Genomic DNA, 14,153 nt, shown 5'->3' with positions numbered 1-14,153 from the left:
AGATATGCTAAATAGTCAGTATCTGTTTCACATGGTGGGGTGTCTAAAATTAGAGGGTGCAAGTTTAAGGTGAGTGGGAGGATGCTTAAAAGGAAGCTGGGGAGTAATTTTTTTCCACATAAAGAGAAGTTGATCAACAAACAAAATTGAAAATTGACATCACATAGAATTTGGAAAATGGTGAGATGTCCTTCCCTTTCCCTGATATTTCTCTCCTTAAACCAGCAAATTAATGCTACAACTCAGTGTCAATGATCAACTTGAACATTTTTTCTTATTAGACAATTACAACATACTGCCTGGATGTTTTTACTATGAGATGCCAATATACCGGTAATCAAACCCACTTCCCAAGAAACTAACGATAGATTGGATAATAAACTTCAATCTTTACTTTTGCCCTTGCAACTGAATCATAAAATGTTTGTGCATTCTTGAATTATCCTTTTTAAATCACACAGATTTAGTATATTCCATATGGACAAAAAAGCTCTATTTTAGAGGGCCTAACAAATATTATATAAAATACTTTAACAGTATCTAATTACTTAAAATAACTGATTCTTTTTTTACCTGATGTATACAAGAGTGCATTCACAGCTTGAGGACTAGTTTGACCAGCAGAAGGGTTTATCTTTTGTTTTAAAGTCTCCAAAGTCGTTTTCGGAATCACTAGAATACATTTATGATAAAACAGAAGGTAAACAGAAATGTCTGTCTTTAAAAAATCTTAACATGTACATCAAATTTGTCAGTATTTAATCAGTACTATAGAGTAACCACATTTGGATTTAGAAATCTACGTACAGGAATATTAATTATCTGATGGAGTGTGGCCAACACTGCAGTTTAGTAGCAACAGAGCAAACTGTGCAGAGCATAATGAGAACAGAAGTAAATGTGAAAATGGAACATCGGGGGAACTGGGAGCAGCTGTGAGGATAGCATTTTGAATACGGGCACATACACAGGCAGAAGAGCAGTTGGGACCAGGGTCAGGAACTGGAGACCAAAGTGTTGGCAGGAATGTGATAAAGGTGTGCCACGGTTAGAAAAAACTGCAAGGGAGAAGCAGTTGGGACATGGTGGTCTTCGAGTGTGAGGGATCAAAGGAAGGGGATGACGAGGGAGGTAGTTGCCTAAAGCATAGGTGTACACATTTGTGAAGTATTCTTTATTGATGCACTTGTCCCACTTCATAATGTTTTACATTGTTGGTGGTCACATTGAAAGATTTTAGAGAAATGCATTTCCACCCATCCACCACCACCCAACCAAAAAATAGCAAAGGCCAGTAGTGCACTTCAACACTTTCTGTATTGTTAGAATGAACATTTAATTTTATCATAACTTAGATGTGATAATATCTCTGTAACTTACTTATGGACCTGTCATCAAGTTCTATTACTACAGGCTTTCAACAAGTAAATATTAGCCAATATTTATACTTATAATTATATTTTATGACCAATAAACAATACTGTCTCAAAGTCAGGAAAAGTTACACAAAATGATTAAAAATCAGAAAAGTTAACGAAGATTTCTTATTCCTACCCAAATTTCTCATCTGGTCAAAATAAGCCAACTTAGACGCAGCATAAATGGCTCGTGATTGCGAACATCCAACCACAGCATCCATCAGCAAAACATTTGTCAATGCTTGTTGAATGTACTGTGGATCCTAAAAAGTTAAAAATAATTCAGTGTTGGAAAATTGAGTGTTGGAAAATGTGTGATTGAAAACTTGAAAATACTTCAGTTACACCATAAAGCAGTCTCCACATTACAGAAATGAAGGTGATCTGAATTTCAAGATTTTATAACTGAATCTGACCTTTTTTATTTTTCCCCATTATATTTTCATTCACTTTTCTTACATCCACGTGTATGATGTAGTGAACTGTGTTGTCTTCAATCCAAACCCAATTTCAACTTGTCTGCTCAAGAAAGTTTCCATTTTTAGCTATTTCGATGAAGACAGCACACTTTCAATATTAGTTTTACCTCTCTTTTAACAAAAGATTTACCATCCATTCTTAATCTGATCACTGTCCATTATTCACTCCAGCCATGTGGTTAATTTTACACACAAGCTTTTGTGACTTGGATATCACTCTTCCAATTCCGCAACCATTTCCCTTCTGCTAGACAATCTGGATGACATGAATTTGATTAAGTTACAACTTCCTTCAGATCAACAACAAAGCTTTCATTTTAAATGCAGCAAAATCACAACCCATCACCAGTGCTTGCTTAAATACTATTGCTGATTGAAGAAAAAGTCCTCTCTTACTATTGCTTTTACTACTCAACCACCAAGTTATGTGCTTAACAAAAGATCGTGATCATACTTCACCATTCTGATTTTTTTGTTTGAAATTTTATCACCACACATCCATTAACCATAGCTGCTTACTTCAGGGTCAATGACATTCCACCTGTCACCTTTTATGTCAGCTGACACCTCCTGTCCAAAACCAAGTTTTTCCTGTCTATCAAATCCACCAATTCCAGCTGTCCTGTCATTAAATTTAACTAATTTTAAGTCCCATTTGAATGAATAAGTTCCATTTGAATTGAATCCACTTTGCATTTGCTGTGGCCATACTCTCTTATAAAGAAAAGCCTTCATTATATGCTTAGTTATTTGTGGTAGTCAAGAAAGTAAGATAGCTATAACATCTGAGTATACATTAGAGAATGGACAGTATCAGTGGATCAATATTTCCCTTGGGATTCTTATTAAATCTGTTAAAGTTAATCAAGGGTTTCAATTGAGTCTTATAGGGCAAATCTGAAATAATAAGCATCCACACCTTGTGCTTATTTGCCATTGTGCTCCCAGCCCACATCTCTTTCACAATCAGTTGCCAAAGATCACGTTCAGTCTTCAGGTTTGCAACAAATGGCTCTTTCAGTTGAGTTTTAATTTTCAGAGCAGGGATTCGAAGTGGAAAAAACAGCACTGATATATTTTCAACTTCCTAACAAAAGAGGGAGAAAATAGCACATAAAAAGAGTTTTCTTTAATGAATTACTTCACAGTTTACATCACCCAGATTCACCTCTTCTCAGTTAGCCTCCTTTAATTCTTATCTTGACAATCTTGTGCTCCTATCATAACTCACAATTCTTACTCACATAAGAAGTAGGAAGAGCTGTAGTCCATCTGGCCTTTTGAGCCTGCTCTGCCATTCAATAAGATTGTAGTTCATCTGGTGATGGACTCAGCTCTACCTACCTGACTTTTTCCTCATAACCCTCAATTTCCCTACTGTGCAAAAATCTGTGTCTTAATAATATTTAATAAGGTGGCCTCAACTACTTTCCTGGGCAGAGAATTCTACAGATTCACCACTCTCTCAGAAAAGTTCTTTCTCCTCATCTTCATCCTAAATCTATTCCCTTGAATCTAGACTATAACCCTTAGTTCTAGTCTTACCTAACAGTGGAAACAATTTTCCTGCTTCTATTCCTTTCATCTAACATCTCAGCTGAACTACAATAGCTTGTTCTTAAACAAAGTCTTGATTTAAAAATTCTCAACCTCGTTTTCAAATACTGTACGGTCTTGTCCATCATAATCTCTGTATCCTATTTATGCCTTTAAAAACCTTTGAGATAGATGTACTTCCCCATTCCTGTGTTTTTAACATCAATGTATTTAATCACTTCTTCACTTGCCTTTTGCTGCAAAAACTCTACAATTTACAACCAATCCCACCCCATCACCCTACCTCACCCACCTTTAAGACAAAGCCAACATCAAGCTTAGCTTTAACTATCTTCCCTAAATCTAAATATTTTCTGTATTCTCACCTTCTTTTGAAGCACCTTGTGAGGTATTCTCCAATTAAACACACTTTACAAACAGAAGTTGTTCAGAAATATAGTTAATTTTACTTTGTGATGTTAAAAATCAAATAAAAGACTTCAAAACAATATAGCATTAGAATACTCATCATCCTGACCTCTCGAATTTAATTAAAATATGGAATAGGCTATTTTAAAATTAATTTCTTTACTTCCTATCTCAAAAGTCCAAATTCTATGTTTATTTAATGAAGGTCAATATATCTTAAAAGTCAACCAGATAAGATATCAACAATCTTATCTGTCCTATTCTATTGAAAAATAGAACCCACTTTTTTGTTTTAAAGAGTTCAATTGAATAAAACAGAGAACTGTTTCTTTAGAGTACATTAATTAAATTCCTAGTAAAGCTATTTTTTATTATGTTATCATGAATTTATCAAGTATTTCCTTAAGGTTGTTACAGCTGGGGGTGGCAATGGGGACAAGCTCGCACTTCCTATTAAATGCTCCCAATAGCTACTAAGCCTGGCAGAGCTGTTTCTACTGACAAGAAAAGGCAGGTTACTGGCACCTTAAAACCAGTTACTTCAGACAGATGGGGCTCATCAGCCGTGGGTGGCAGCTCATGTAAGAGAAAGAAAACTCTGATCTCAAACCTCTGCTACCTTGCGGCTATACCCACTCATGGTGAAGGCTTCAGGAGTAAACCCCAAGGGGAAAAATCCTGAGTTGGAGTCCTAAGATAGTCATACATTGGGTTCAATGCTGACTAGCAACTCCTGCAATGCTGCTGGTACCAAACTGTATCAGTTTCTCCTATTTCTTTGGGTCCATCAGCTGCATGAAAAGGAGGAGCTTGCTACATGGGCAACAAATTGCTCTCCATATTGTACTGCCCAGGCTTGCTTATTTAGAAAGCTAGGACACAATGTCCAAGGTCAACTCTGACCAACAGAGCAATTACCAGTGATGTAGGGAAGGGTTTATTTTTAATTGATTGGGCAGCAACCCAAGTGAGGTTATCATCTCTATTACTTAATAGAAAGACAAGAAAAATTATCAAGCATTCCAAAAGCGAGGTCAAAAGAACAGTTCAAAAGTAGTACCAATATATCTCTAAAATTGGTGATTTCAACATAGCCAGGTCTGCCCTCTTTAAGAAGAAAAAGCCGTTTCTGTGTTAATGCAATTTTTCCCACACCATAGTTGGTCTTCACAGATGATGACAATTTAAATACACTCTCATTTTCATCCAGATATTCTATCACTTCCAAAGGAAGATTAACTTCATGAGCCTCAGCTTCTGACTCTTTCCAAAAGTTGTAGAAGTCTTTAAATGTCTCAGGATCAATCTGTTTCAAATGTCCTTAAATACAAATAAAAATAATTCTAAGTGTGTGACTTTCATTAAAAGAATATTAATTTCAAAAATTTCTTCAACGTAGACATTAAAAGATTTTCCAAAGGCATTCCCGATCTAAGAGAAGACCTATTACTTGTTTTCATTTTCCATACTGTTATTTCTCTGTAATGCAACAAAACAATGACAGTATTATTAATTATTCCAAATTATTATCAAATTTGAATGAAGTATATGCATACAAATTTTACTTTTATTTATATTAGTAGTAAAGTAGTAAAGCCCCATCCAAATGAAGACTGAGAAATAATTCACCCCACCATTTTTCAAGCATTAAAGTCTATGCAGAATACTATGGTTCATAACAATACTTAAAACTCTTGAATTCATAATGTTGAAAAACTTCTGACAGCTTAATAATGTTTCATGTTGAAACACCAAGACACATAATCAAGCAACAATAGGATTTTGGATCAATTGCATTCAGCTGAATCATCAACCATTCTTCAAAACTGCCAAACGCAAAACAGCTCTTGCTTAGAAGCAGTTAAAAGGAGAAAATATTAGTTAAAGCAAAACAACAAATAAAGCTATGAGAGCTGTTTGAAAATTAATTCACTAACACAACCTTTTATATGAAATCATAATTATATATCATAAGAGATAGCATTTGTTTTTCTTTCATTCCTCTATCAGATCTCCTAAACAGCCTTCAGCACTATCTACAGAATATTCCCAAGTTCTCTGGGTGGACAGTGCACTAACGTCAGCACCTACTGGCAGGTCAATATCCCCAGAATAGTTACATTCATTCTGCTACACTGCATGCCTGACACTTTACTCACAAAAGAAGAACTTTTTAAGAGCTCTATCATGAGGAGACATTATCAAGATAAAAAAGGTTCCAAGACAGATGTACTCAAAACCTTCTTGAAGTGCACCATTCCCAGTGTCTTCTGGGAACATGACCACCTGAAGTGCAGAAGCAACTATTAATTTAGCACTGAGAATGTCAAGTTCAATCTTCAACAACATTCACATCCTTGAATAAGCAGAAGTACACTCTTAAAAACTACACTACCTGCCACTGTAACCCCCGCTATCTGCTTATTTTATCTGCCACCATTTGTGGAAGAGTCTTCAATTTCCACATTGACATCATAAGTTGTCTTAACACCCACACCAGAATGGAAAAGGAAGCAGAAAGAATAATAGCTAAATCAGCAGTACAAGGGTGTTTCATAAAGAACATATACATTTTCAAAATTCTATTTGTTTCTCCACAAAAGTTTTTCTCTTAAAATTTAATGAAATGTGGCATTTGATATATTACTTTTTTTTAACTTCCCATTGAAAAACTTCATGATCTCAGCATTAGATTTGGGGTAACATTCTCATCTCAATGCAAATTATATGTCAAAAATTTCACTCCAAAAACATTTCAAGATTTAGCCTCATGTCTCAGAACCATTTTGAGCAGCCCAAGCAGTATCTTTCCAATAATATATTGAACCAAAATGTGAACAAAGATTGCCAAGACAAAAAGGAACAGAGTAGCAGATTGCACTAAATACAAGAAGTAGAGAAGAGAATTTTAAAAGGACCACAAGAGTGTCAGAAGTTAAATATTATTGCAATATAATGACAACTAACATAAAAGAAAACCCAAATGTCCTCAACATCATGAACCTGTTACGGACAAAGAAAATTATATCCATTTAGAGTAGGGGTTTCTAACCTGGGGTTCATGGACCCCTCAGTTAATGGTAGGGGTCCATGCATTAGAGTTTGGGAACCCCTGATTTAGAGCAATGGGGCACAGCTACAATACAAAGAACAAAATACTCTTTGGGGAGGAAGATGCTTACAAAACAGAAATAGTCTAGATAATCAATGGGATTAAATGTTGATAGATTGATCAGGACAACCTGGCTATGGTTAGAGTGGATAAGTCTCCTACCTGGAATGGCTTCAATTCCAAGCTTGAAGGGAGATGGAAAATGAAGAAGATCTGCAATCAATCTTCCAATCATCATTTGATTATGGCATGGTGTTAGAGGACTAGAAAGTGGCCAATTTTACATCCTTGTTCAGTAATGAATAGAAGGATATCTCTGTACTCTTCAGGCAGGTCGACTTAGCAACTGTGATTGCTAAGATATTATAAACAATAAACAGGAAGGGGAAAGTAGTGAATGTTTCCTTCGTGAATTTTAGCAATGTGCTTGATAATACACCCTCAAAAAACTGATATAATTGAGATTCATGAAGTAGAAATTGCTAACTTGGATAAAAAAACTTAATGAGGCAAAGGAGCTTCTTCTGGTGAATGGTTGTTAATAGTGGACACTGGTATTTCTAAGAATAGTGCGAAGAACATTGCTGTAATATTTCATGACTTGACTATCATTATATAGGATAAAATATCATAATTTGCAAAACTTGAATTGTCACAAACTGGCAATTGAAACCTTATAGCAAAAATGTGTGTAATGATGCATATTGACAGAAGTATTTGGGATGAGAGAGGCACTCCTGAACATTGAGAGGCACTCATTACTCATAACTCAATTTGCAAAACTTGAATTGTCACAAACTGGCAATTGAAACCTTATAGCAAAAATGTGTGTAATGATGCATATTGACAGAAGTATTTGGGAGATACAATGCAGACTGAAGATGCACAGTTCTGAAGAGCATATAGCGACAGATTTCTGATGGTTCATGTTCATAGATTTTTGAAGTTGACAGGACTTAATGAAAGAATAGTTAGCAAACTGTATACTAATAGTATATCCATCTTTATAGTACAAAGCATAGAACTTATGCTGAACCTTTACCTCTATTTAGACTGATTAGCATTAAAAATGCAGCTCCAGTCACCACTTTAGGAAGGATATGAAGGTCCTCTGGGGTACAGAGGAGATTTACCACAATGATTCCCTGAAACAAAAAGTTTTTAACCAGAGGTTGGAGAAGCTGTGATTGTTTTCCTTTTAGGAAAGAAACTTACTGGGAAATTTGTTAGATCAAGATTATGGCAAATTTAGTTAGGATAGACAAATAAAAATAATTCCTGTTTACTGGAGCAAAAGACTATTGTTCACCTCCACAGGTGCTGCTTTACCCACTGAGTTCATCCAACAGTTTTTGTTTGTTCCTACAGACTAATAGCGTAAGGACCAAAAACAGCACAAAAACCAAGATCACAGGTTTGGACCAGAGGTTTGAGGTACAATTAGTTTTTTTGTTGTGTATTGTGTTGTTGACTTCAAACTTGTTACCTTCAAAGCTTATAATTAATGATCTTAGTTGACAGGCACTAGGGGGAAAATAAACTTCCAGGGCTACAGGAATACACTAAGGAAATGGGAATGACTGGATTGCTCTACAAGCAGCTGGCACATCCACAATGGGCTTTGTGCTTTTTTCTGTGCTGCCATGATTCCAATGATATGTATGCAATAATACCTTGCCTTTAAGAACATGAAATCTTACAGAAGTACATTATTAACTCCGAATAACAGCAACAGAAATTAGGCGTCTAAAATTTGGTTGAAAGAGTAGCTTTTAAAAAAAAAGTTTAAGTCTTACAACATAAGTTTAAGGAGGAATTTCCTTATCTGAAAGCCTAAGCAACAGAAACCATAATTGCCAATAGTACAGTGATTTAAATCAGGGATCCACAAGAATCCAGAACTGGAGTGAAGCAATTATTAAGATTAAAAGTTAGTAAGAGGAAAGCCATGGCAGGATTTGAAAATTATGATGATACATTTAACACCAAAGACTAGAAAATAAAGACAAACAATGTACAGTACGTCAATGATACAGGAACTGTAGTTGAATAGGACAGTCCATGTCATTAGGCAAGAAAACCAAATCAATAATATGGTGAGATAAGGGCAAATTATATTCATGCCACACTACACCCAGCATCATCATCTCCAGTAAGAAGAAAATCTAATCACATGACCTTATAACCAACATCAGCACCAATTTTCCCCACAAACAATAAGGGTCAAAAACCCAACTGGACTAGCTATTAAATTGCAAGTTTACTGCATATGAGCAAAGTGCTGTGTATTCTGAAATAAGTGGCACCTCCCAATTCCCAAACCATAAACTTTGCTGGAATGTTCTCAACATGTTGAATGGGTGCAAATGCAACAATATTCAACAAGTTTGATATCAAAAGCAAAGCACTTGATTATCACTCCACCAACTTCTATCCACTCCCTCTCTCATCCACTAGTGTGTTATGTATACGACTACTTACAAGATACATTACATGAGATCAACAAGACTTTTTCATCAGTACCCATTAACCCTACAAGCTTTAGTGAATACCATCACCCTTGATGTCCCACCAAGTCACACTTTGGCATGCCGATATATCTTATGAATCACTGAATCAGAGTATTGAAATCAGTTACAGAATGGAATAAAAGGAGAACCTCCACTTAAGCACCGCAACAGTTAAGGAACTCAGCTCATTTCCATTTTTTTAAAAGGACAGTGAGATGTTCAGTAAATGCCTGCTTTACCACTAAATTAATAAAAGGACATTCAACAAGTAGATGAGTTTTAAAGAAATCTGGGCATAACACTTTAATTTTAAAAAACATGAATGTTAGTGTAGTGTTAGGTTATGGTGATGGTCCAGCATCATATTCTGCTTACCAGTCCCAGGCGACACATAAAACACCGATCTTGAAACCACTTTAACTGTTGGCATTGGATCGGATGGCATGTTGCGATTTTTAAGTTTGCTCGTTTCAGATTTGACTGAGGGAAAACAATATAGGTAAAACAATGGAGAAGTGTTTTAAGAAGTGGGTGAAGGATTACTTCCCTCCTTAACCTGCTTAATAGAAGTCACCCACTATTTTAGATCTAAAATTTAATGAAACTTTGGGTCAATTTAAAAGAGGTGGGAATTTACAATAGTGAAGCTTCAACTGACAAGGACAAAAGGACTTTGCTTAAAACTGGCCAGCAGTAACTATCATTATTGAATTGGATTTTGAAGTAGGAATAACAGCGATGCTATCAAAATTTCCTAAAAAGCTTGAAAAGAATAAACTAGAATTCATAAAGATTTAACTCTGGAAGTTGGAAAATACCTACCTCCTGCTAACAACTGAAGTGCAATTTAGTTTTCTGCACAGCATTAAATCATATTTGAAGGAAAATTTCATATGGATTACAAAGGTGTCAAAATGGTTGTTGTGATGCATCCAGTGTGGTAGTATAGTGGGTAGTGCTTGTCGCTCTCACTTTCAGCTTCCATCTCTGGCTAGTTAGCGAAAAGGAGAACTGAATGTGCAAGTCTCTCCCTGCCAGTACATAGACTCTCCAACAGCAAGCCTCATGTAGTACCTCCTCACAGGCAACATATGGAAACTGAACTTCTTTCGGACTCAGGTTGAACTACAAAAGGGAGGAGGTCTGGCCTCTGTACACATAGCACGCAGTCTCACCGATGTGTGGACTTGCCCTTTTGCTCATGAACCAGATCCCCAGCTATTGGTAAATAGCCCCACTACCTTGTGGGCAGTCTTGAGAGAGACGGAGGCTACAGGAGTAAATCCAGACTGCAAATCCAGAGTGGAGTCCCTAAGGCAGCTGGACATCATTGAACACCCTTCTGGCAGCTCCTGCAGCCAAGCTGGTACCAAATGTATTGCTTCATAAGCTTTCCTTTGGACTACACTGGTGAGGCTGAGAGGGGATCTTGATGACTGGACATCTCAGGATCTCCAAACCTTCACCCAGGCTTGTGATAATGATGATCATCATCCATTGTCCTTTGAGACAGATGGATGCCAACCACAAGATTACATGAAGAAAAGGAAAAATCATATCAAGAAATCAAGTATCATTAGAAACAGAAAGAAGGAGAAAAAAAATGAAAAGAACTGACAAACATGCAGATAAGTGGAGATCAAAACTGAGGAGGTAAAAGCAAAATCAGGAATGATGCAAAGGCAAAGTGTCAACCTGATCCTGTCTCAAGCGGATTGAGTCAAGTTAAAATCATACTGAAAAGTTTAATTACACTGGACAACAAAGATTTTGCTTCTTTAATACCTTTAGGTGTATCTTGTGAATTTTGGGCTACTGATCATGAAAATCACCAAGAAATTTCCCTATCACGCACCATTTTTAAAAATAAACTTATGTTTATTATTTCAATTCGTAATTCAAGTCAATTAAAATGTTGCCTACAATGTAAGCTGGAAAGTTTCCTGTCTTGTCCAGGCATGCTTGGGCATGTTTAGGCGGCGCGGCTGCTGCATGGCAGGACAGGTTTTAGTAATAATTATTGGGTTCAGGACTGTAAGGACGGAATTTGCTATCACCAGGCACAAAAATTTCTATGAAGGATTTTGATATTTGAGACAGATGCTTCCCAGAATAACTGATGCCAAGATTAAGGAAAGCATTTTTGTTGGTCCACAAATCAAACAGGTCATCAAAGTCAGGCAATTTGAAGAATTTCTAGTGGGACTGGAAAAAATCACATGGAAGGCACTCAAGGAAGTTGTTGAAATTTTTCTCAGCATTTACAGAGCACCAAACTACATGCAGCTGGTTGAAAGCATGCTTCAAGCATATAAAACCATGAAATGCAACTTATCACTAAAGATTCATTTTCTGCATTCCCATTTAGACTTCTTCACTGCAAATCTTGGTGGTGTTAGTGACGAACATGGTGAAAGGTTTCACCAGGACATTGCGGTCATGGAGAAAAGATACCAGGGCAACTGGAAACCATCAATGCTGGTGAATTATCGTTGGACACTTAAGCGAGAAGCCTCAGACACTGAGTACAAATGAAAATCATTAACAAAATATTTTAACTTAGTTGAACTATTGCAAAGCATCAGCACCATTATGCAATTAAACACATTATATTCAATAAAAGTTAATTTATTGTTTCTCCAAATTCCTATGTGATACAAGTAGTCTGAAATTATATTTGTGTTCATCTTCAAGCAGTCTATCATAAACAAAAAATATTCTGAGGAAGCAACACTTTTGAAAAAATTTGTTGTCCAGTGTTATTTCTCCAACTTGTTTCTGGTATGTGAGTCATGACAACTAGATTACCTGTTTAGCCAAGACACTGAAAATCAAACCAACATAGGAAATGCAAAAGTATGTGTTGATTTGACCACAGCACCTGCAGTGTACTTTGTGTTTAGGAAATGCAATAATGCTGGTCTTGCCCCAAGTCAAACTATGGTGCAAGAAACTTAGAATACATAGTGCTGCAACTCATATTATCCTACATAATATCGTGAATAACATAAGGGGTTCTTGTGACAAATATTGTAACAAATAAACTACCCAAATATCCCACAGAGAAAAAAAATGAAGATAATATACAGATTTTCGGATTGAATTACAGAATGAGAAACAAGAGATCAAGTGATGCTAAACATTCCGTTTTACTTAAGAATAACAACTTTCTTTTCAAAGTGTTCAGATTTAATTTTAATGAATTTCTTATGAATTAAATCAGCAATCTAACTTGAAAACCATGCCCTTTTTCTATTAATCATGTATACTCAATTGTAGAATGAAATTTCAGTTTACTACATTTCCTAACATGTAATACCAGAAGACAAATCGATGGTTAAGTACATCACTAACCTATAGTCAGGGCATCAAATAGCCGAAGAATGGTATCAACATCCTTCACAATTCCAGATTCCTGGATCCTTTTCATAAAATCTTCTTGGTGCATATGTGTTTTCGGCAGTTCAAAGGTTTTGACGTGTTCATCAGATACTGTTATTTCTTGTTCTTTTTCTGGCATTACGCTAATAAGCCATTTTAATTCTAGTTTCTGACCTGCTTGACTATGTTGATCTGGGGGCATCATGCTTATCACTTTCTTTACAATTTCTTTTGGGAAAATGTCAAGGTCAGTCTTGTAAAGCTTCTGGAAATCTGATAGCGCTTCAAGATATTTTTCTTGCATCAAAAAGGCCAACCCACGGAGATAGTAATATCTTGCCAACAGACTTGATTTTTCTGGTCCTGTGGTATTGATGGCTCTGCTCAGTAGGTTGATGAAATCTGTATACCATACAACTATACTGGAATAATAAAGTGAGGACCTAAACTCTGGCAGCTTGAAAGTTGTTACTGATTTTATGCTTTTTTTCATTGCTGAAAGAAATATTAGCAAAATAATTAAGCAATATTATGTCAAAGTATTTCTCAAACATAGCATATAGCATGCGTATAGTAATCAAATCAAATGTGCATTCAAAACATTCTGAAAGGAAATGTCCTTACTTTAAAAGCATTTGAATTAAAGAGATTTTTTTACTTTACATACACTTCAATTTGATACTAAATAACAAGCAATCAAATAAGTAGCGACTCTTTTTAAAGTGTGCACTTAGACTATTCTTGAGACATAAATCTGCGTATATTTAAATACAATACTAGCATATTACAATGCAACAAAATGGTACTCAGAAAAGGTGGATAAAGAAAGTCTCTTCCATAAACAAGCTAAAGGCCAGACCAGTGGAATTCACATCTGTGGACCAAGTAAAATATAAGAGTTTCAGGCACAATCTCTGGAAAACCATCTCTCAATGTGAAGAGACAATTCCAGACCAAACTGGAGATACAGAAGGATGCTCGACAGCTGTAGCAGGGCTTGAATGCTAACACTTCCCATAAAGGGAAACCAAATGACATAGGTAACAACAGGCTTTGCTAAGCTAAACGCCTTTTATGCTCACTTTGACCGTCAAAACATGGAGGCACCTTTATGAACTCAAACAACCCTCTGATTTCAGTCTTTAAGGTCGATGTCAGAGTATCGTTCATGAGAGCGAAACTGTAGGAAGTATCCAGCCTAGAGAGGGTACCTGGCTAAATACTAAAGACCTGTGCTGATGAATGGGCTGGAGTGTTCACTGATATCTTTAAATTCTCACTTCAAGAA

At 36.1% G+C, this 14,153-nt stretch overlaps 1 protein-coding gene across 9 annotated transcripts in view; it reads right to left on the bottom strand.

Moving 5' to 3' along the window:
* dennd3a (DENN/MADD domain containing 3a) overlaps nucleotides 1-14,153 on the bottom strand; it is a 141,119-nt gene that overhangs the window by 33,915 nt on the left and 93,051 nt on the right. For 8 of the 9 annotated variants that reach the window (XR_012099194.1, XR_012099195.1, XM_073047828.1 and 5 more), the window contains 6 exons: nucleotides 12,839-13,360; nucleotides 9,860-9,964; nucleotides 4,923-5,182; nucleotides 2,817-2,984; nucleotides 1,555-1,681; nucleotides 574-672 (listed from right to left, as the gene is read on the bottom strand). Coding sequence is in view for 7 of the 9 variants with exons in the window: in XM_073047828.1 (XP_072903929.1) it covers nucleotides 574-672; nucleotides 1,555-1,681; nucleotides 2,817-2,984; nucleotides 4,923-5,182; nucleotides 9,860-9,964; nucleotides 12,839-13,360 (1,281 nt within the window). In the remaining 2 variants the exon portion in view is untranslated. The remainder of the gene's footprint in view (nucleotides 1-573; nucleotides 673-1,554; nucleotides 1,682-2,816; nucleotides 2,985-4,922; nucleotides 5,183-9,859; nucleotides 9,965-12,838; nucleotides 13,361-14,153) is intronic. The other variant, XM_073047836.1, reaches the window with a different exon arrangement.

Source organism: Hemitrygon akajei, chromosome 1 (assembly GCF_048418815.1).
Source record: "Hemitrygon akajei chromosome 1, sHemAka1.3, whole genome shotgun sequence".
NCBI classification, from domain to species: domain Eukaryota; kingdom Metazoa; phylum Chordata; class Chondrichthyes; order Myliobatiformes; family Dasyatidae; genus Hemitrygon; species Hemitrygon akajei.
Note: the sequence above shows the minus strand (reverse complement) of the source record. Positions and strands in the feature narration are given on the sequence as shown.